The sequence below is a fragment of the Histomonas meleagridis genome (assembly GCF_020186115.1).
Source record: "Histomonas meleagridis strain 2922-C6/04-10x chromosome Unknown contig_26, whole genome shotgun sequence".
Classification (NCBI taxonomy): domain Eukaryota; phylum Parabasalia; order Tritrichomonadida; family Dientamoebidae; genus Histomonas; species Histomonas meleagridis.
In genome coordinates this window covers 791,227-814,884 of record NW_027150837.1, presented here as the reverse complement: position 1 = coordinate 814,884, position 23,658 = coordinate 791,227, and the positions used below count along the sequence as shown (strand labels likewise).

The 23,658-nt window shown below is 30.4% G+C and overlaps 7 protein-coding genes across 7 annotated transcripts; 4 read left to right on the top strand and 3 right to left on the bottom strand.

The window, feature by feature from the left end:
• Positions 1–5,829: 5,829 nt before the first annotated feature.
• GO595_004451 (ribosomal protein L1) lies at positions 5,830–6,543 on the bottom strand (the record flags this gene model as incomplete). Its single annotated transcript, XM_067917584.1, has 1 exon — positions 5,830–6,543. One exon carries the CDS (start codon positions 6,541–6,543, stop codon positions 5,830–5,832), a length of 714 nt encoding a protein of 237 aa, XP_067775575.1.
• A 1,782-nt stretch (positions 6,544–8,325) lies between these two features.
• GO595_004450 (putative thiol protease C06G4.2 in chromosome III) lies at positions 8,326–9,762 on the top strand (the record flags this gene model as incomplete). The annotated part of the gene is made up of 1 exon (XM_067917583.1): positions 8,326–9,762. The coding sequence occupies one exon, from the start codon at positions 8,326–8,328 to the stop codon at positions 9,760–9,762; it is 1,437 nt and encodes a 478-aa protein (XP_067775574.1).
• Positions 9,763–10,837: 1,075 nt separating this feature from the next.
• GO595_004449 (uncharacterized protein) lies at positions 10,838–11,950 on the top strand (the record flags this gene model as incomplete). The annotated part of the gene is made up of 1 exon (XM_067917582.1): positions 10,838–11,950. The coding sequence occupies one exon, from the start codon at positions 10,838–10,840 to the stop codon at positions 11,948–11,950; it is 1,113 nt and encodes a 370-aa protein (XP_067775573.1).
• A 162-nt stretch (positions 11,951–12,112) lies between these two features.
• Positions 12,113–13,198, top strand: GO595_004448 (uncharacterized protein; the record flags this gene model as incomplete). Its single annotated transcript, XM_067917581.1, has 1 exon — positions 12,113–13,198. The coding sequence occupies one exon, from the start codon at positions 12,113–12,115 to the stop codon at positions 13,196–13,198; it is 1,086 nt and encodes a 361-aa protein (XP_067775572.1).
• Positions 13,199–13,722: 524 nt separating this feature from the next.
• GO595_004447 (TKL family protein kinase) lies at positions 13,723–16,110 on the bottom strand (the record flags this gene model as incomplete). Its single annotated transcript, XM_067917580.1, has 1 exon — positions 13,723–16,110. One exon carries the CDS (start codon positions 16,108–16,110, stop codon positions 13,723–13,725), a length of 2,388 nt encoding a protein of 795 aa, XP_067775571.1.
• Positions 16,111–18,072: 1,962 nt separating this feature from the next.
• On the top strand, positions 18,073–20,469 carry GO595_004446 (3'5'-cyclic nucleotide phosphodiesterase family protein; the record flags this gene model as incomplete). The annotated part of the gene is made up of 1 exon (XM_067917579.1): positions 18,073–20,469. One exon carries the CDS (start codon positions 18,073–18,075, stop codon positions 20,467–20,469), a length of 2,397 nt encoding a protein of 798 aa, XP_067775570.1.
• Positions 20,470–21,151: 682 nt separating this feature from the next.
• On the bottom strand, positions 21,152–22,516 carry GO595_004445 (Transmembrane amino acid transporter protein; the record flags this gene model as incomplete). The annotated part of the gene is made up of 1 exon (XM_067917577.1): positions 21,152–22,516. One exon carries the CDS (start codon positions 22,514–22,516, stop codon positions 21,152–21,154), a length of 1,365 nt encoding a protein of 454 aa, XP_067775569.1.
• Between the last annotated feature and the right edge of the window lie 1,142 nt (positions 22,517–23,658).

Genomic DNA, 23,658 nt, shown 5'->3' with positions numbered 1-23,658 from the left:
TGAAGAACTTTCAAAAAATGATTTTGCACTTCATAAGCAATTGATTAAAGAAGGAATTAATCCAAATGAAATTGCAAAAATAATTCGAAATGATGAAATCGAAAAACTTCAAGAAATATCATCACAAAATGAATTCGATTTTAATCAAACAAATGAACGATCACTTTATGAAAGATGTTCATTTATTAATACAGAAAATGTTACATTAATAGATTATGCAGCATTTTTTTCTTCGGTTAAATGTTTTAAATATTTACTTATGAATCAACCATCACTTTATGAAGCACAAAAATACATCAAAATCGAAATCTAGAATACAATAAAAATAATGGTCAACACGCCATATAAAAAAATGTATATGAATAATTCTCATTAAAAGTGATACATTTAGCTCATTTTCATTAACTTTTCATGCATAATTATATCGAAAAATTAATTTTTTGTTTGTTGAAACGGTTAATTTTTCAATATGTTAACACGCATCAAACTTTGATGATAAGATTAATGTACAATTTTGAAGAATGGAAACTTCGGAATGCGCAAGCTCTAAATGAGCTAAAGAAACTAGAAAGTGAGCATGTTCAGTTGAGTGAGCAATTATTCTTCTTAGAGCTGCAACAAAAAACATCGATTCTTCAATATAAAAAAATTTTAATGCTGATTGGAACAAATATTATCGATGATGAAGAAACAAGAAAAAAGCATTCATTGCCTTTCGCCGAGAAACCTCCAACTAATCAATATCAAATGAAAAACAACGATTTTATGAAAGAATTTAAAACGATGCAAGATCAAATCAAGGAAAATAATGAAAAGCTTTTGCACATTAGTCTCTTGTCAAGAATCTTTACGAAAGTTTGTAGTTCCATTGAGTTAAAGGAAGAGAAATTTGAGGACGAAATTGAAGATGTAAACAAATTATATCAAGAAAAAGAAATGCTAATTAAGAAAAAAGAAGAACTTGAAAAAGAAAAGGAATACCTTTGGAGAAGTATAATGTATCTTTGTGGAATTGGTCAAACGTTATCTTTGCAATTAAATCACCATATTAAAAAAGCAGAAAAATTAATTTTAGAGAATAAATGGTATCCTTACGAAGCGCGTATAACAAAAAATCGAGACCTAAGATATCATTACGAAGCGTTTTCGATACCTGAGTAAAATTATGTTGAACGTTAATTTTTATTAAACGGTTGAAAATGTCAGCGGTTTTTTACAGAACGTTCTATGAAAAAGTCGTTCGTTAAGTCGAAAATAATCGTATTAAAACGTTGAATTCATCTGGACCGATAATACTTTTTGTGAAGATAACGATCATTCATCATGAAATGTTATGTGAAAAAACATTGTTTCAATTTCGCTGATACTTTTATTCTGTTATTGGTTAATTCAAAAATATTCGTGAAAAATACTGATATCCTATCAATATACATCAATATCGTTACGGTTATAATGTCGATGTTTATATCGTTCATCGGCGGTTAGAATATCGATGACTAACCCAAGTAAATATCCGGTAAGCAAAGATAATAAAATAAACCAAAATATATAACAAAATTTATGTTACAATTATTCTAATCGTTGAAATTTCTGCTTTCACAAATTTTATATGCTTTTGAAAATAATATATTTGTTTGAGCAATGAATGAATGGGATATATCATATGAATAAAATTCATGTGTACTACTCATAAATAGGAATTCTATGTCGTACAATTCGTCATGACGAGCTCACGAAAGAAAATTGAAAGAAACATTTTTTGAATTTAAAATTGTGGCAAACAGTCGAACGGTTCTATAGAAATATAATCTTTTTATTTATTATTTATTTATTTTTTTTTTTTTTTATTTTTTTTTTGCCAGAAATTGGTGCCTACTGATAGACAAGTTTAATCCAATTTCTACATTCGTTAACTACGAGATAGTTTTCGTCGAACCACTTGAACATTAATGGTTTTCTCCTTTTGTAAAGGCGTATTAAAGGCAAACCAGACATTCCTGAAATTACGGTTGCGAGGGATACCATTCTACAAAGTGTGACATCATGATTCAAGATATCATTCACAATTTTTTCTCCTTTACTTCCTATAACAACAAAGTTACCTAAAACTTTCTTGTAGAGCATTTTTTCTCTCTTATCCCTTTGACTTGATTTCTTTGGCTTGTTGCTTGGGTGATTCATTCTTTGTGAAATGAAATGCTCTTTCAAATACAAAATCTAATGAATTCAAAATTCAATGGGGAGTGATCAATTTGAAAGTAAGGTGCATCTCACAAACAAATGACACACACCGATCCAACTTTTTGAATGGTATTTCTGTAAAAAAACGATCAAAAGTAGTTTTTATTTTTGATGTCATTTTTTATTTTCATAGAATATTTTAGGCGAAATTATTTTAATTGAAACACAATTGAATGAGCAAATATTTTCTCACAAACATGAAAATAATTGAATAGGCATTGAAGCATGTTTTATTTACATGATTTACAAAATCCGATACGTTCAATTCCTTTCAAATCCGGATTCCATGTAATTTTCATGTGGTCTTATCTTGAGGTTCCTGAACTAAGCTCATGTGACCATGATCAGATAATAACTTAATTGCCTTTTGAAATGTTTTTATGAAATTTCAAAAATGATTTTGAAATAAGAAATTATCAAAACAAATTTCATATAAAACAAAGAAATATCATTATTATTAATATCAATTCCTTCTTGTTCAAGAAGTAATTTAACTATTTCAATATAATTTCTTGAAGAATCAGAAATAAGTCCAGTTTTAAATATTTCGAATGATTTTCAAATATTATATAGAGATATTGTATTATTAATATAAATATTTTGTGCATTAATATCACTTCTTTTCTGCTCAGCAGTTGTTATAATATATCTTTCAGATGCTTTTCCAAGTGCTGTTTGAAACATTGTCATTAAATTTCAAATGTTATAATATAATATCAAATTATTCGAATAAATAATAAATAAAATAATTAAATATTTTTGGCATTAATATCAATTCCTTTTTGTTCAAGAAGTAATTTTACTATTTCTACATTACCTCTTTCAGCTGCTATTATAAGTGCTGTATAAAATATTGAAAATTATTTCCAAATATTATATTGAAACCCAAAATTATTAAAATAAATATCAAATAAAACAAATAAATATTTTTAGCATTAAGTTCAATTCCTTCTTGTTCAAGAAGTAATTTAACGATTTCTGTATGACCATTTAAAGTTCCATGCACAAGTGCTGTCCATAATATTTTAAATAATTTCCAAATATTATTTTGAAATATCAAATTATTAAAATAAATTTTAAATAAAACCAATAAATATCTATCGCATTAATCTCAATTCCTTTTTGTTCAAGAAGTAATTTTACTATTTCTAAATTACCTTTTTCAGATGCTTTCATAAGTGCTGTTCTAAATAATTTAAATAATTTCCAAATATTATTTTTGAAATTAGAAAATATTGAAATAAATTTCAAATAAAACATATAAATATCTTTCTCATTAATATCAATTCCTTCTTGTTCAAGAAGTAATTTTACTATTTCAATATTACCATTTTCTGATGCTTTCATAAATGCTGTTTCAAATAATTTAAATAATTTCCGAATATTATTTTGAAATATAAAATTATCTAAAAAAATATAATTTTTAGCATTAATATCAATTCCTTTTTGTTCAAGAAGTAATTTAACTATTTCTGCATTAACATTTTCAGATGCATAAATAAGTGCTGTATCAAATAATTTAAATAATTTCCAAATATTATTTTGAAAAACGGATTTTAAATAAAACAAATAAATATCTTTAGCATTAATATCAATTCCTTCTTGCTCTAATAGATAATGTATAAGTTCAATGTTTTCCGATTCTACAGCATAAGCGAAAATATTGTTTGGAACTTGAGTATTCTGAAGAAAAGATTTAATAAGATATAAATTACCAATTTTTGCTGCTTGTATAATGATTTCATCATCAATTTTCATTCCTTCTTTTTCTAAATATATGAAAATCTCATAATTTCCATTTTCAATACACCGACAACCCAAACCATTAATGTTTGTCTTACCATCATCTAATTTTTCTAATTTGTTTTCATAAATATAATGAAACAAATCATTTCGATGAAATTCAATTGCTGCTTCATATGCACCTTCAAATGTTGAATTATTTTGTTCACATAAATGAATGATTTCTTCATTTCCACCTGCAATTGCATATTTTAATGTATTATTCATTAAAAACGCGTTTTGAACATTTGCACCATTCATAAGTAAATATTTAAAACATTTAACTGAAGAAAAAAATGCTGCATAATCAATTAATGAAACATTGTAATAATTAACAAATGAATATTTTTCATAAAGTGATGGTTCAATTTTTTGATCAAAATCAAAATTTGTTTGTGATGATATTTCTTGAAGTTTTTCGACTTCATCATTTCGAATTATTTTCGCAATTTCATCTGGATTAGCTCCTTCTTGAATATACTTCTTATGAAGTTCCCAATCATTCATTGATAAAATTTTAATTTTCCCCAAAAAATTATATTCTTTAGTACCCAGACAAAAATTATTGCATTGTGGTCGAGAATTGTGATGTGAAAAAAATAATGTTTTTGTGTTTTTGATAATGTCACACACAATATCTTTGTCAATTAGATTTCGTTCAATCATATTCTCGAGTATATAATATGATTCTTGTGTGTTTCTTTTGCTTAAGTAATTGCTAAAAATTTCAATAATTTTTAAATCACTTTTATTAATTTCTTTTTCTTTCATTTGAATATTTTCTAAATAACGAAAATAGATATCATTTAAACATTTTTGTGAATAAATTGCAGAATAAATTAAATTGCTCAATAGTAAATCATATGTATACGGGAAATTCAAATCATAAAATTTCATTGTTTGATCAACTGTTAATTCAAAATTTTCTTGAGTTAATTTAAAAATCATTTGCTCTAAATTAAGACAGAATTCCAAGCAAATAGGTTGAGTTTTTAAATCATGATTTTTGGTTTCCATTTTGAAATTTGGTTAAATAATATAATAAACGTTCACCTGTCAAAATATTCAACTTATTTTATCATTTTTCCTTGAGTTGTTATCAAGAACATATTGGTTTTACTTAATCATGGCCAAACAAAGAAAATGAACTGTTTAATATACATTTTACATACAATTTGTTTTTTTTTTTAAATTTATCAAATCTTCATTCACAAATGATAAAAACTACCTTATCTAACTAAATGAAGATAGTGAAAGAGATGTTTGCAAAGTAAAATTTTTATTCATAAGTTGTTGAAATCCAATTAAAGGAGAACACAGCATTTTGATTGTGCCTTTTGTTGGTCTCCTTTGTTTGTTTGAGAACCACTTTCTTTTTTGTTATCTTCCTGTTGATTTTCGTGATGAGCATTTTCATTTTCTGAATGATTTTCTTTTTGCTCGGAATCATTATTCGTAACAATAATAGAATTTTCTTTTTCCTCTTCCTTGGAATGGAGGGAGGAGGAAGATGAAGAAGTAACAGATAGTTGGACATCTCCGCTGTTTTCGCTCATTTCGGGCCGACTGTAAATAACGTATTTTTTCAAAAGGAAGACCATGTAATGCATTCAATTTTGAATAAACAGTTATTTACACAAAAACGATTAATAATAGTAGAAAAAGATTCGAAAAAAATAAGCAGCGGTTTTGATCGCTTTAAACTCTGAAATAGCATTCAAAAAGTGAACCATTTTTTTTCGTTCAACCAGAATTCTGACATTAATCACTTTTAACGGTTACCGTTATAGATTTATTCTTTTTTTATTAATCTGAAGTTATAATATCCTTTATATCTGCTGTATAAAGAGGAATTAGAGTACTGCCAGGTGTCCTTATATAGATTGCAGCAACTTTTTCTTTCCCGACTTTTTCAAATATCGAATCTATAACAGCAACAGAGTTGTCTGCAATATCGCCTGCATCCCATGAAAGCCTGCCAACAGCAGAAGCAAACTTATAACCTTTAGGTAAAGTTGCTGTTGTACATTCTAAAACATGTTGGATCGGCTTGAGAACATCTTCATCTTCTGGAAAATCAACAAGAACAGGGAGCTTCTTTTTTGCAAAGAAATCTGCTCCAATTGAATCACCAATAATATATCCTATTTTTCGATCAGCAACAAAAACACTAGTTTCTTTTATTACATTTCTTCTTTCATATGCACTGTTAAATCTCTTCTTCCATTTTGTTATGGAATAAACTTTTAATGGGAAAGGAGGAAGTGCTTCTTTAAATTTTTCTTTCCATTCTTCTTGGGGATCTTTTGTTATAACTCTAACTGGGAATACAGAATTGATATGAAGAGGGTGTGGAATTTCAATTGTAATTGGAAATGGTGATGTATAATTTAAAGGTTCCCATAGTTGAAAAATAAGTGTCACATTTGGATCTTCTTGTATAAGTTCTTCCTCGTCTTTTCGTTCTAGTGTTTGTAAAACAGTAAAACCCTGGAGAATCTGTTCATGAAGACCAGACATCTGTTAGGATTTTGTAAATCATTCAAATTTATTTTGGTCTTGTGAACTTATTTCTGTCAATGGTTGTGGCATAAGAATTTATTCACAAAAAGTCTGGCGCCGATAGGTCAGTTTTATTCCCAATAATAAATTGAACAAATTCACTATTAGTTTAACAAGATACAAGTTTTTAATGTTTACAGATGCATTTAATAAACATTCACATTTTTCAAATTATTTCCATAATTTACACAGCATACATTAATTTCCAAAACATCATTAGAATATTCTGAATATGTTCATATATTCATTATATTATGATAACCTAATAATCAATTAATAAATTATGATACAATACTGTAATAATTTCACCTTGATTAATTCTATATACTGAATTGTATATTAATTAGCTTCATCATAATAAAATGCATATTTATTGCTTTATGGAATAACGTAACTTTAAAATGTCTAAATTTTTTAAATATTGTTCTTCTATACAGGATTTTATAAATGATTTATTATAATTATTAGTTATTCATTTTTGGCTAATTATTCTATAATTTATTGTTTCATGCTGTCACATCAAATACATCTAAAACATCTAATGTTTTCTTTCGATTACAAATGTCAATATGATTCAATGAGTGAATTTCAAAAGATATAATACATTTATATAATTTATGTGTGGAACATTTTATTCAATTCAATTTCAATTTATTATTAAAAAAAATTCCAATATTATTTGGGATATCATAAATAAAGAAACGAATATTTTTAATATTAAAATCAATATTGATCTAATATTAAATAATACAAATTAATATTTTTTGTGTTGGTATCAATTCCTATTTGTTCAAGAAGTGATATAATTATTTCTATTTTATTATTTAAAGATGCTATATGAGTGCGGAACTAAACACGAAAATCAATTTCCTAATATTAATTAGAAATATCTAGATATTTGGAAAAAAATTAAATTAATATAATTAGCATTAATATCTTTTTGATCAAAAAAGAATTTAACTAAGTCAACTCCACTAAGATGAACTTCCTTTATAAGGGTTTGTGTTGAATAACTTGGGTTATTTCCAAATGTTTTTTAGAAATTAAAAATATTTATAAAAACAGAATAATAAACTCTTTCATCTGAAAATGGATACATAGAAAAAGAAAAAAATGATGTTAATGTTAAAGATATTTATTCATTATATTTTACATATATTTTAATAATTTCTATTACAATATAATATTTGGAAATTATTTAAATTATATAAAGCAGCACTTATTTGTGCATCTCAAAATGATCACATAGTTAAAAATATTTTCGTTTTGTCTTTTCTTTAAAAATGTTTAAATATTTTTTGGGTGCAAATTAAATTTAAGATTTTCTCATTTAATATTTTATCTTTTTATATAAAAAAAAAAAATAACAATCAATATGATTTTGTAAATTACTAGTACAAATATCCGTTCAAAATTATATCCTGATATAACTGAAGAGTTTCTTTTTAATAAAAAAAAAAAAATTAAATTTTGATTTGATTTCTTTCCAAATATAATTTCCTTCACAAAAGATATATTCCCTAAAAGGAATTTTGCACCACAACTCCAAAACTTTTGCTCTATTTAATAGAACTTCAACAGTTTTTTCATTTACTAAAAAACCTGAAGTGGAGTAACCACTTTCCAGTTTTTGATAAACACTCGACGATCAAAATCACCGGTGACAAATTTCCCCTTTCAAATTTTCCTTCAAAAATCGGATAACCGATACAACCGTCGGATCAAAGCCCATTCATTCCTATGAGCACGAAAATAAAAGTACTCGAAAAGGTACCGCTACTGACACTCGCACATCCATCACCAGACAAGATCAACTTTGGAAAGCTCTTTAAGAACTGGCCTCCAGAAAAAGCTAATGTTCTCACAGAAGCAGATAACGCTCACGACAATTTGCTTTGCACTCTAAAAACTGAGCATCCAATGGCTACAAGAATTGAAGCACTTGATAGATATCTTCGTGCAGCGCTTGCTGTCGAACAAGCTAAAGATTCAGATCTTACCATTCATCCAACTGACGTTCGAATCCATTGGAATCAATCTCCATTTGTTGCTCACAAATATGTAGAACGTTTCTTCCCAGCAACATACTTCAATAATGAAATTCTTCATATCGTTCTTCTTCGTGCAATTCTTATGATGAACGAAGCTTTCTTAAAGTCATCAGCAAGTGGTCCAGAGCAATCAGTCACCATCCTTAAGGAGGCAGCAGGAATTTTCCATTTCCTTGCATCAGATAGACGTGTAATTGGAGCAGAACAAATCCCACACGAGTTCCAACCTGGCGTTTTGAACTCTCTTAAGTCTGTTTGTCTTGCTCAAGTTTATGCTCTTATCGCATCTAAAGGAGAAAGAGATGGCCTTGCTTCTGGTGGTATTTCCAAACTATGCTACACAGTTTCCGCAACTTATTCAAGTGCACTTGAAGCAGCACAATCAGTCAATCCAAAAGATGTTCTTCATTCTCAATACATTAATTGGATTGTTGGAGCAAAGAAATTCTATTATGCATGCGCCGCAATTCATCTCGGCTATTTCAACAAGAGCAAAGATTTCATTGGTAAAGCTATCTCATTAGTCAGATTTGCTATCAACCAATTAACTGAAGTTTCTAAGCTCGACAAGAACAACACCAGACTTAACGAGGCTGTTAACGCACTCCTCGCAGCAGCACGTCCACTTAATGATGAATGGTCACAAGAGAATTTTGCTGTTCAAAACGAATATGTACCATCACCAGAAGAAGCTGAGCTTATGATCACACAATCAATCACATCAATGCCAAATCTTCCACAACCAACACCATATTCTCTTCCAGAACCAGCAACTCCAATGGGCGGAATGCCAGGAGAGATCGCTTCTCCAAGCCAACCACAAGGAGGAATGACAGATTTCGATGGTAGCAACAACCAAAGCGGCGGATATGGAAATGGTGGATATGGAAATAATAATAAGCCAAGTGGATATGGTCAGGGCGGATATGGCCAAGGTGGATATGGAAACAACGGCGGTAACCAAGGTGGTGGTTATGGCCAAGGTGGATATGGAAGTAATAATAATCAAAGTGGCGGATATGGACAAGGTGGCTACGGCCAAGGTGGTTATGGACAAGGAGGCTATGGAAACAATAGCCAAAACAGGGGTTACGGAAATGGAGGCTACGGAGGTGGCGTTTTCTAAGATGGCACCATGAAATTAAACCGCCATTCACTTTTTGATTAGTTTTTAAATTCAAAATGATCGTTATGATTTTCACTGGTGAAGCAGCACAAATTAAAGGATTTTCTTCTTCAGCTGCTTATGTGTTATTACTGTGCTGCAATTCAGAATGTTGAGATGATATTAAATGTCGAAATGTCTAAAGACAGAGTTGGAATAATTATTGTTTTGGGGCGCCCCACAGCCCGACGTTTAATAAAGAAAATAACGTCTTTAAAAGTGACAACCCAAAATGATAAAAAAAGAATCAATAAATTTGGATTTACTTTTGTCAGAAATAGAATATCCTTTTGATGGTTTTGAAGCACGTGAAGTCCTTTCAGAAAAAGAAGCACAAGAAGAACTGAAAATAATTGAAGATGGATTTAATTCTTCGCAATGGGAAAAAAGGGTTGATGCATTATATTCTTGTATTGAACTCTTAAAAGGTGGAATTTATTATTACAAAGGAGGAAATTTAATTTCTTTTGCAAAATATATAGGAGATGCAATAAATGACCTACGTTTAAATTTAGTTAAATCAGCAGCTCTTTTAATATCGGCTGAATCTCAAGTTCTTGAAGATTCATTTGTTCCTTCTTTACAAATTCTATTTCCAATACTCCTTAAAAGAACTTCATCTGATAATTCCATTTGTACACATATTTGTCATATGGTTCTAAATGAAATTTCTAAAAATTGTCATTCATTAATAGCTGCAAATTTATTTCTATCAAATTCCAATTCACCGAATCCAATACATAGACAGATAGCTATTGAATGCTGTTATATAATTCGTGAAATATGGCCCAATAAACTCATCCAACAACTTAATCACAGACTTAATAACATTTGTACAAATCTCCGAAAAGATCCATATAGATCAATTAATGAAATTGCTACATCAGCTTTATCAGTAGAACATCGTGAAATTCCAAAGAAAGCAAAACCACCTTATGTGATTAGTTTACCATATATTTCATTTCCAACAAAGAGTAAACTTCCAAAAAAATCTCCAAAGAAATCTCCCAGGAAAGAACAGATTATTCAAAACTATATGCCGCCAAGCTCACAACAAGAAGCGCAAATATTTAAAGATCTTCTTGATTCAATAGTTAACGAATCCCAATTCAACAAATTAAACGGTCGCGAAACCGTTTTGATTCAATCGATTTTGATCGCTATTCAAAAAAATCCAAATTTCGAAGAATGGGAAAATGATTTAAATGTACTCATGAAACAATATCCAAACGAATTTAGGCCATTTCTAATTGACATTTTAGTACAGTTTGAATACGATCCTCAAGTGTTTGATTTACTTGCGGAGAATTATGACATCCAAGAAATTGCAGAATCATTTGCAAAGATGAAAAAGCCAAAAGTTGAAATCGCATTTAACTTCTTTGTGTCTCTTTTTTCACAGGGAAGGCATCCAATTTTAATTACACATGAAATTCAATCACTTTTAGAAACATTAATTCGAACTAACAAACATAACAAAGACTGCTACATCCTTGAAGATGAACTCGAACAAATAAATAGCCCACTAGAATTAGATGAACTAATTCTAACACTTGAAGATATATTATTAAATGGTCTTCAATGGCAAGAAGATTTCGATCTCTTGCTTCAATACATTGACAATTCCACAGACAACATTAGATTAATACAGAGTTCAATCGATGAAACATTTCCTGAAATCATTACACAATCTGAAAACAAAATTAACATCATAAAATTCATAATGGAGCTAAATAAGAACTGCAAAGAAATCTCGTTTGCTTCATGTGTTGAACCCATCCTAAAATGCGTTGATGATGACAATTTAATCATTGATTGCATCAGTCAGTGCATGAACAACCCGAACGTTATGGGGGTTTCTATCAATTTGATTGAAAAATCAACCGAAAAGACGATGGTTTTGATGGAAGCCGTTTACAAATATTTGTGGGGTGCCCCGCCGCAACATTTAGCTTTACTCGCTAAAATAATATATAATAAGTTTTCTAAATTCTTATCAAATGAAGATACGAATATTAGAAGATTAGTGCAACAAATCTTTGTGGTATTTCGAAGAAAAATACCTAAAGAATTTGATCGATATTTAAAGAAGTTAACACCAACACAACAACATATTATTTGTTTTCGTGCAGCAAAGAAAATACAATAAATTTTATTTTAAGTTTTTTAATTTTAATTTTTTTTTGGCACGTATCGGATAAACTTTTTCACTATAAAAACCGAAAGTCAGCTCTGAATTATTGAGTGGTTATTTGAAAGAAATTTTCAATGAATTCAAAAATCAAGGCAAACGTCCCTTGAAATTTTTTAAATGAAAGAAGAAAGCAGCAACGAACAAATAAACTATGATTTTGACCTAGATGAAGATCTTCCAAAAAATGGTTCATCAGAAGAAGGGGCATCAAAAAAATTATTTGAATTTTCGAAAGAAAAAAAATCTGTTCTTATTTTCTATGCTCTCATTGTTTTTTTCTTAATTTTTTTCACCATACTTTTCTTTTGTTCATATTTTATACCTCGAAATGAATATCTCAAAGCAAAGGAAGAAAATCCAGAACTTGAATTCTTCGAAATGGAAACAACGCCCGTTGCATTATATTGGACAGAGTACTGTATATTTGTGTTGTGCCTTTTGGCAGCTCCACTGTTTCTAACTGATGCACCATTGATTTTTATCCCAATTTTTTTCAGTGTTGCAGCCTTATCTTTTTATATTGCAAATGCTGTTTACATAAGTGTCAACGCCATTATAAATTATTCATATCAACGAACAGAATATTATACATCATATGAAGACAATATCACTCGTATGATTAATGAATTACCATATCTTCAAATTACATGGACTGGATTTTCCAACAATGGAAGAAAGCGTACAACATATTATGTTTGTCATCCGAAACCATTTATTGTTAATGTGACAAACGCAACGACATCATTTTATATACCGAAAGAAATTGGAGACTTTGCATGGGTCCAAGTTCGATTAAATGCATCATATACACCAGAAGTCACTGAATATGTTAAAAACTTTAGTTCATTATATCGACAGCATTTACCTGAAACAGATCAAAATGGTTACACAATTGAATGGGAAGATGATAGTGGATATTCGATGGAGACTTATCATGATTATATCTTCTTGATCCAACGCGAAAAATCAAATTACATAAATCCTCACGTCGCTAAGACAATGATGGCGTTTTGGTCCGGCATTGGTTATCTTTATAGGTTAATGGCTATTCCAATATATCAGCCAACTGTTTCAAAGGCAAATATTAATATAACACTTCCAGAAATTAATGAAAGTGATATATTGTTCGATATAATTAGTTTAACACATTGTGAAGTAATCAAACGTAAAAAAAATGAACTTGTTTTTTTCGATGACAAATAAATATTTTATGCAGTTTTTTGTTTTTTAATCATCTGGCAGATACAAATAATAAATTGTAGAGATATTGTTGTAAGATGAAGTTATGAATAGTAAAACAATTTCTATATATTTAACTATGTAATTCATGTGATATGAAATTAAATTATAATAAAATTAAGTGTTCGATGAAATTAATGCATTAATTTGCAATATTTTGTTTTCATTTTTTCTGATAAATAAATATGTAAAAATTTTTTCAATAATTATGATTATTCATATTAGTGTAAATTTGTGGAAAAGTAAATGTTTAAAATCAATACAAGTATATAATGCATAAGATTCATTTATTAATAAAATAATGAATCAAATATACTGGAAATTTTTAAATATGTTATTTTTTTCTAATTTTAATTGTTTTCGAAAATCTGATTTTTCATTTATCGCTATAAAAAAATGAAAATAATTTTTACACTCAAATCAATAACAATATAATGATATTCTATTTATATACATATTTTGTTTTTATTTATACATGTTTTTTCGCATCAATTTTCAATCAGAGATTTGACGCTTTCGATTTCGTTTCGATATTTCTCAAAATTAATTTTTTCGATTGCGCTCATTACCAATTCCTGAAGTTCTTTGTGCCTTGCAGTAGTCATCACCACCTTCAGCGCACATATTTCCGGAACTTTAACTTCAAAACTCTCAATTTTTCTCAACACAAATTCAGCAACATTTTGCATTCGACAAGCAACAACTATGAAATCGCTTGCAATTTCATTGTTGTCAACACTTTTCAGCACATTTTCGATCATTTCTAACTGGATTTCAGAAAATGTATTTGATACAATCGCTGATGTTGCAATCACTAAAACACAATTAGAAATGGATTGAACATTTTTCTCAAGTAAACGCTGCATTATGCTGGAGGTAATGCGTTTTGTTTGCCCAAGTCGCATAAGACACCTTAGAGCGGTGCATACGAGAGATGAATCATCGGACTTAAGACATAATACACATCTGTCGCCAATAGCTGCACGAAGGGCAACATCAGCTCCATGGTTAGCAACGATTTCTAGCGCAATTTTAAGGTGATCTGGAATTATGCTATAAATTGCAGCAAGACCAGCAGCTCCATTTTTACATGCTGTTACAACCAAATCAAGGTCAAAATCTTCTCTACCTGTTGGAAGTGCTTCTATCTCTTTAGAAATTATTGATTTGTCAATTGAATTACAAGGTAATTTCCTTAACAACGAAGCTGCGTTAGACATCATTGGCGTATGTAAGAATGGCAATGTAGCCTTTGCAACTATTTCTGGGGGAGTATTTTGAGAATTGTTGATAATGATATCCCAACATTTGTTCACCAAATCGTTAGGTATACCATCATTTTGTATAGCCTCGTATAGCTCTTCTATTGTTAAGTTTTGGCTGTTAAGTTTAGTCTCAAGTATGCTCGAGCTGTTCGGGTTGAGGCCGATAGTACTTTCAATGTATTTTGTGAACTCGTTAACGTCCGTTCCATTGAAAACGATTTTTTCTTGGATAAACCGCTTTTCGATTTCGTCAAATGTCGGCCTTTTTGAGGGGTCCCTATCCCAGCAGTCAGTGATCAGCTTCTGGAGCTGCGGGTTGATTCCTTCGGGTATTGTGGGCCTTTGGTTGTTTATCAACACAAATGTGATGATTTGTGATTGATCTAATCCGTTATATGGAAGAGCATTTGCAGCCATCTCCCATAGAAGGATACCATATGCATATACATCAACTTTGGATGTGTAGTTTCGTGACCCTGATAACATTTCAGGAGCCATCCAATGTGGAGTTCCAATATTTTGCGTCATTACAACATTTTCAGTCGAAACTCGAGAAAATCCAAAGTCACAAATTTTCGCATGGAAATTCTCGTCGAACAATATGTTTAATGACTTTAAGTCACGATGTATAATATGTAATGAATGAAGATATTTCATCCCACGCGCAATATCAAACGCAGTGATGGTACGCATTGTGGGCGTAAATCTTTTGTATTTGTGGATTTCTTGGAAAAGATTTCCATTGGGCATCCATTCCGTAACAATACAAAATGGCGCTGAATCAGTGGCTCCACAAAACCCAAGTAAACAGGGATGGTTTGCGCTCGCAAGGACTTCAACTTCGCGTTGAAATGCGTGAAGTTTTGATCCTGTCAATTTTTTGTATTTGAGTTTTTTAATAGCAACGCGTCGTTGGTTGCGCTTGTCAATGCCATAAAAGACATTAGCAGAGGCACCACGACCGATTTCGTCTAGAAGTGTTAGATCTGAGAAATTTATTCTCCATGATTGATAATGAACTGGAATCGGAGAAAATACTCTCACGCCAGGAGCAATTGTTTCACTTGAATAATTTTTGATAAAATTATCGACTGATTCGAGACGTTCTGTCATTAATTGGATAACAGGATTACCAGGACTAGCATTCTTAATATATTGATGAAAAGATGCTGATATTCCCTTGAGATCAAGGAGATGGTACTGAAGCCATTGATTTGGCTCGTTGTCAAAAAAAACAGATGCATCAGGATCAATCGCTTCTGATGAAGTCCTTAAATTAGTTGCTAATTCGGTAAGGGCAGTTGCAACTGTGTTTGATTTGTTTTCAAGTGTTGTGTGAGCCCAATTATGAAGTTGATGTTGACAAATTAATTGTTGAAGTTCTCGAAGATAACCCCAAAATACTTTAAGACTTCGAATTTGTTTTGGAGTCATTGGAGTATTACCGGATTTTTTGGAAAATTCGATGAAAAACTTTCGGAATTGACTTACAGCAAACTCAAATTTCTTTCGATGAACAGCTGCTTGACTTGCAAGTTGTTCAAGTTCTTGTAATAGTTGTTCAAATTCCATTGCTGTTGAAAGAAATGTTGGGGAATAAGTATTTTCCATGATTGTTTGCTGTGATTATTTTAACGGTCGCTGCAGTTGAAAATTGTTCTGAATTATTGAACTCATAGAAAATATTGAATTCGACGGATACATTGTTAACAGATACGACATTTACCAAAATTTCAAGTGAAATAAAAAAATATTTTTTAGATATTCTTTATTTATATAGAATCAAGTTTTTTCGGAATGTTTAAAATATATGATATATATTCGATTATTCCAATATTCATGAAATATTTCTATGCAAAAATGTGAAGCGGAAATGAATGAACTTTGATCGGTGTTCATTGAATTGATTGTGTTTTGAAATTTTTTTTCGAATTATGGGCGAGAAATTTTTTGGGCTTTATACTCCAGGAGCAAAGTTAATGACAAACTTCAGCATATGGGAATCTACTGGCCCTGGAAATGCACCTGTTAAATTAATGTTATACCCAACATATGCACAAATTTTTTCGCCAAAAACACAAGGATTCCCTCCAATAGATAGTATTACTAATCTTCAAGAACCTTCATTTGAAGTTTCTGTTATTTCAAAACTTAAAACAGTCGATTTTGGTTATTCATTAATTTTTCAATCTCCAAATAAAATTAAATTTTCATGTGGTAGATTCAAATGTGAGACGAAGGGAAATACCATCATTATTTTAATGATAGAATCGAATTATTTTTATCTGAAATGTTTCAAAGAAATCCTAATGCAAATAATGAATTCTTCCATTTCAGGTAACTTTTCGATTGAAACAATTATTGGCAATTACCTCAAACAACATCCAGTAACCACAGCTACTCCAGCTCCTCAATTCAAAAATTTTGATTCCGAAAATCCACTTGGCACTCTTCAAATGTATATGTTTTCTTTAATTAAACCGGTACAGATCCTTCAGTTAGTTGCCCATCTTATTTGTGGTGTTCCGACTGTCATTACATCATTTTCAAATTCTCAATTATCCATATCATCTTTTGGTTTACTATCCCTCATATACCCATTAGAGTGGCCTCATCTCTTTATCCCCTTTGTTAACTCCACAACATATGCCAATATCAATTCTCCAATATATATTGTCGGTGTTCTCTTTAAAACACTTCTCGACCATCAAAATGTCACACACAAACCTGTCCAAGTTGTAAACATTGATTTTTTCAATGTTACAGCATATGATTCATCAGTTCATATCAATCAAAAATTTTCAGTTCTTGAGCGAAGAATGGAACAACTTTTGACGGAAGAATTGGAAATCTATAAAAGTTCAGGTTTTTATCCAAGTTATCCAGTTCAGACACATTTGTGGAAATTCATATTGGGATTGCTGATAATATCTGCTGATAAACTCGACGCCGATTTAAATGATGCGAATTACGTCGAAAATTTATTTACCGCAATTTTAGAAAAGCAAAATGCGAAATATAAAGATAAAACACTTGAAGAATTCATTGTGAAAAGTAAAGTAGTAAATGAATTCATTAAAGCTGCAAAGAACACAAAGGACACTGTGTACCAAAAAATGTTCGCGCAAATACCTTTAATGGAACCAATTATAAAATACATTAAAAAACATGCAAAATAACGTTATCTTGTAAAAATGATTCTGGGGGATTTTATGGCTTTTTTGAGTTTGGTAAAATATAAATAATGATTTAATAAGAAATGTTATTATTAAGAAATTTGATTTGTAACTTGCGTTATTTATATTAGCAATTATGAAGAAACTATCTGAAGGACATTGAAGAAAAGTTCAAATATTTTTAAATAACATGAAATAAACAAAAATTTTAATCAGAAGACATTTTTATTAACTTGAATGTATTTGTAAACTATACAAACACGATTATGACATTTTTAAATTGATTCAAATTATTAAGTCCAAAATAATTTTCAATGGAAATACGAAGCAACGAATTCTTCCAATGGCTTCAAACAAGACAACACAAAAATTTCATCAAAAAAAAGAACACCAATCTATGATAAAAAATATTATTTCACCACGTGCTGTTGCTCAAGTTTCAGTTTCTGATTCACAACCATTAGAAGTACCTTACATTGATACAAATCCACCACCACAGCCAATTGATCAATTCATGCCATACCTTTCGAAAAAAATTTCTATTCAGCGAAAAGAAAAGATTGAAAGAATTCGTTCCAAAAATAATAATAATACGAGTTACTCAGCTAACCGCGACCCTCAACTTTTTATTTCTTCATCTCGTAGAGCCATACATTCTTCTCAGTCACCTCGTCGTACTCAACAATCTAAGTTTGATTTCGAAACAGGTGTTACTAATCCACTTTTTACAGACAATTCTCTTGAAAATCACATACGTATGGAAGCAGCGTTTGATAAAATTGTATCTGGTTCATCAACATCACCAATATCTAAATTAGTTGAAACCACACTTCAATTATATTTTTTATCCGAAAGGGTATTATATTTCCATGATATCTCCTCCATCAAAACCTTATATTGTCCATCTACCATGCAAAGTTATCCACATGGAACAGGCATTGTTGGATATATACAATACACGCGAAATGTCGAAAATATTCCGAACCTAAGTCAACACATCGCATATTCAACGACAACCAGTGATTATAATGGACTTGATCCCAATTCACAAATCTTAGGATTTCCATTATTTGACATTAGTTCCACTGTTGTTGCTGTTGTCCTTGTTATCCGTAGTCCTAAATCGTGTTCATTTAATTCCAACGACGAAAAATTTGTTGAGTATTTTCAAAACAAATGCAAAATTTATTCTCGTTGGCTATTCCAGCCTATTGTAAACGACAGTTACATATCCACATTTCTTCAATCCTCACGAATTAAGACGTTTATATCCACGGTCACATCAAAATTGTGCGAATTATTCAACTGCAAATTTGCGGAAATTTGGTCGATGAATAATAAAACCGGAAAAATCACAAAGTATTTACCCGATAAAAACGAACCAATCTCACTAAGCATTAAGGCGAGCGGAATTGCGGGGTTTTCGTTGCGTAAAATGATAAATTTGTCTCTGGTTAAACAGGGATTTCACTCTGCTTACAACAACGAAATCGATGGAAACAGCGAAATCTCATTACTTTCGATGCCAATTAAATCGTATGATTCACAGATTGTTTATTTAATTATATTACGTGGTAAAAAAACACCAAACTTCTTCACAAATTACGATGAAAAATTATTGGTCAAAATATCGCCATATATTATAACAACATTAAAAAGCTCGAATTTGATAGAGGAAAGTCACTCGTTGTTAAAGAACTCACATTTGCAACAAAAAAGACTCGCGGCTTTACTTGAAGTTGCAGAAAGTTTATCTGGACAATTAAAAATGGATGTGTTAATTCCAAATATTATGAATAAGGCTTGTGAACTAGTTAAAGCTGATAGATGTTCATTGTTTATGATTAATGAAGCTGGCGATAAATTAATTACTTCATTTCAAGGAGGATTAGAAAATTCGATAGAAATGCCGATAGAATCAGGTATTGTTGGCTATACAGCTACAACAGGAGAAATTATTAATATTGAAGACGCTTATCAAGATTCAAGGTTTAATAAAGCGACTGATTTAGAAACAGGATATCGAACACTTTCAATATTATCTGTTCCTATCTTTGATGAAAGAGGTAAAATTATTGGAGTGACTGAGATGATTAATAAAATGGATGAAAAGGCTTTTTCGGCTGACGATGAAAAGATGATCAAAGTGTTTAACGTCTTCACTGGGATTTCAATTGAAAACGCGCGGTTATATAACACTTCCATTGAACTTTCTTTGCGGTTAAAATCTTTCATTGAAATTTCAAATATTTTGACACACCCGTTCAAAATTAAAAGAATTTCAAAAGAAGTTCTAAAAAACATTAGGAAGGTTATAGGAGCTATGTATGCATATTTATTCATTATTAATAATAACCTAATTGAAAATGAACCATATGTAGTTGATGAAGATATTGATACTAAATTAGGTGAAAATTTAACAAAAAATAAAAATAAAGATGACGTGGATGATGTGTTGGGAGTAAAAAAGGCTTTCATAAAAAGATTATTGGCCGGAAATTTGGAAGAAGAATCAGAAGAATTGAAACAAGAAAAAAGAAAAAGAAAACTTTTACATAAAGTTCTCAAAACTAAAAAATGTGAAATCGATAACAATGAAAAGGAACCGGAAGAATCTTTGTTGGTTTCCCCGGTCTTTGCACCAAATGAAGAGTTGGTTGGCTGCGTGGTGATGAAGTGGAAAAAGAATTCACAAAAATTCACTTACGCAGATGCAAAGATTTTTGAAGGATATGCTGTGTTTTTATATATGTCAATAGAAATGAGCAAGAAAATGAAAGAAAAAGATAAGTAAGAAATGTTCATATGTTTTTTGTTTGAAATAAATTATAATTAAATACATATTTTTTGCATAAAATTTTTTTAGAATTTATTGGAGTTGTAAATAAGAAATTATTCTGAGTAAGGAATTAATATGAAATAATTTTTCCATTTTCCCAAATCTTTACGAACTTACTAATACAAAAAGTGATTGTTAAGCATTTTCCAAATAAATATGTGATTTTCGTTTTTATATCTTGTCAAACAACAAAAAATAACAATCGAATAACTTGTCTCTCTTCAAAGATAAATTAGATGTATTTAAATTTTATGTTTTAAATTAGATTGTATTAAACAACTATTTGTATTGTAATTCAAGAAAATTAATTTTATAACAACAAGAGAGAAAAATTGTGTTATACTTATGTATAATCTATTTTAAATGATTAATCAAGCCAAGAAAAATGAAAATAATTTAGAGATATAATGTTTTCGGGCTTTTATAATAAACTTTTTGCACACAATTGTGTTTTTGTTTCAACATTAACGTTCGATAAATTCACTTGTTACCTACTTTTTGATAGATTAATTTCATTGTTTTTATATTTGAGATATTTATACAAAAGTACAAATGACTTTTGATATGAAAAAATTGTATCGTCTCCATCAAATCATGCATCAAATTAATTAAAATCATCTACTACATTATTTTATTCTCACTTAAAAGCATCAATAGCCGAAATGACTGATTGATAAGTTGATATTGCTGCAGTCGCCAACCCAAAAAGTGCGAACAGAACACACAATATATTTCTATAATCGAATGTCTTATATACACTTCTATGATGTATAATCCATAACACTGCTGGATAAACAAAATCGACCAAACATCCACCGAAAGCACCAGAAATCGCTAACACTGGCTTAATATCTGGTAAGAACATTGCGACGATTAATGGAATCAAATTCGTAATCAATAATACAATGCTTCTTTTACATGTTTTCATATCAGGGATATTATCTTCTTTGAATATCAATTGTCCCCAACTTCCCATAACACTTTGTCCCAACATTGGATATGCGCATGTTACGATAACGAAAAACCCGGCTCGAACAATGATTATAATAATGTCATTATTTTCGAAGTTAAGTAAAACATTACCATTACAGCTGTCGCCGAATATTATATATCCACAACAACCTGAAATCATCACAAAAACAAACGCAACAACGACTGCAGCGATTGCAACTTTGATTCGATCTGACAATTTCTTCTTATATAATCGAATTGCGGGCATCACAACGGCTGGTAATGCAAATGAGATACCGTATGTTGAAAATGATTGAAATATCTCAAATCTTAATAATGCAACATGAGCTGTCGGATTGATCTGATGATGTTCATTTACATATGCGCTCATTTTATATATCATAACAACGGAATAAAACGCAATAAGGAAAACTGTGGCCGTACTACAAAATCGTAAGAAGCTGATATTACGAGGAATGGTCAATGCGATTGGGATTATTGAATATATTAATGTGCAAACTGCGCGTTTGTACTTGTCAGATAAGTCAATTCCACCCAATTGGAACCAAGATACCAAACTATCGGTCGCAATGATGAAATATGTAATCAAACCCAAAACCAAAAAGCATAAGTTTAAGATTGACAATATAATAGTACCGACTTTTCCTGAAATTTTTAATGTTAATTCGTTAAATCCGATTGAATTGGTTTCACTTGATAGCCTCAGTACCATAATTGTAGCTACGAGTGACAAGAAAGCCAAAACTATGAGTAATATGAGGGATGTTATGAATCCAGTTGGAATAAAACAATTTGCAATACTGAGAATACCAGAGCCCAAAATTGAGTTTAACATGTTCATGACAGTTGCTGGAGCTGATTGAGTTTGTTTCACTTCGCTTTGGTCTTCTTCTTGGTCCAAACCGATATTTTTATCTTCACTTTCTGATTCATATTCTGATTGAACTGGAAGACCGTCAGTGCCTACGTCCTGGGAACTTGATGATGATTCACTTGAACTTTGGTATTTCTCATTAGTGAGAAAGCTCATGAATTATTGGACTTTTTGTATCCAATTATTGGTTGCGCAATTGAAATTCACTCATGTTGAGCGGATACGTTAAAATTTCAAAAAATACGACAACGTGCATAGAAAAAGTCGTTTCGAAACGATAAGAATTGACTATACTTTCACCGATTCCACTTTTTGAACGCATTTCTATTAAGAACGATCAAAAAATATTCGTTTAAATTGAGTATAAACAGTTTTATTTACGCTTTTTCTTCCCGAGTTGTTCGTCTTCATCAATGATCGATATGTTCGGAAACTGTTCATCCACCAGACCGACTTGTAGGCAGCTGATTTGCTTCGGCAGGTTTTCCATAATTTTATAGATCGCATTGACATATCTGATGTTACCTTTCGTCCGCTTAATGCTAACGATTTGTTGGATTGTTCGGAGGAACGTCTTGAGGCCTAATTGGATCGAGAAGTCATCTTGTGTAACAAATAATGTGTCTTTCGAATCAATGATTTCATTGATGCAAATCGGAATTAAATTCAAATTTTCTGTTATCGCACCGTACATTGAAATGCATTGAATGTTGTTCCATCGGTTATGATTGAAAACAAGACCGATGAAAAACATAAACTTCGCAAAATCAATCTGCTTTTTGATGTCTTTCTCGACGATCAGATTTTTCAGAAAATGATTATCGGCAATTGAATTATCTGAAGTGATTTCTAACAATAAAAACTCTTTTTCATTCAACGATAGGTTCATGCGGTTCTTAGCGGCTTCAATGATGTTCTTGATGCCGGGTATGGCTTCCTCAGACTTGTTCCGTATTGACTCCTTAATCAAGGAGCATAAGACAATGGAAACGCCGACTTTTATCAAGTTCAAGCCAGAATTTTCAATCGTCTTATTATTAATAGTTTCGATTGGTATCAAATTCGATTTTTGAAACTCATTATACCATATTGGGATTTCATTGGTCAAAAGTTCGAAATTGTTAAAAATATTTAAAATCGAATTTGTAATAATTTGATACAAATTACTTAACAGATATAAATTCGGATATACGCCTAAATATGTAATTAAATATTGGAAATACTCCAATGTATAGCCAATATTCATTAATGAATAAAAACTTTTCAATGGTTCGAAATACAAATGTTTCAAATATTCT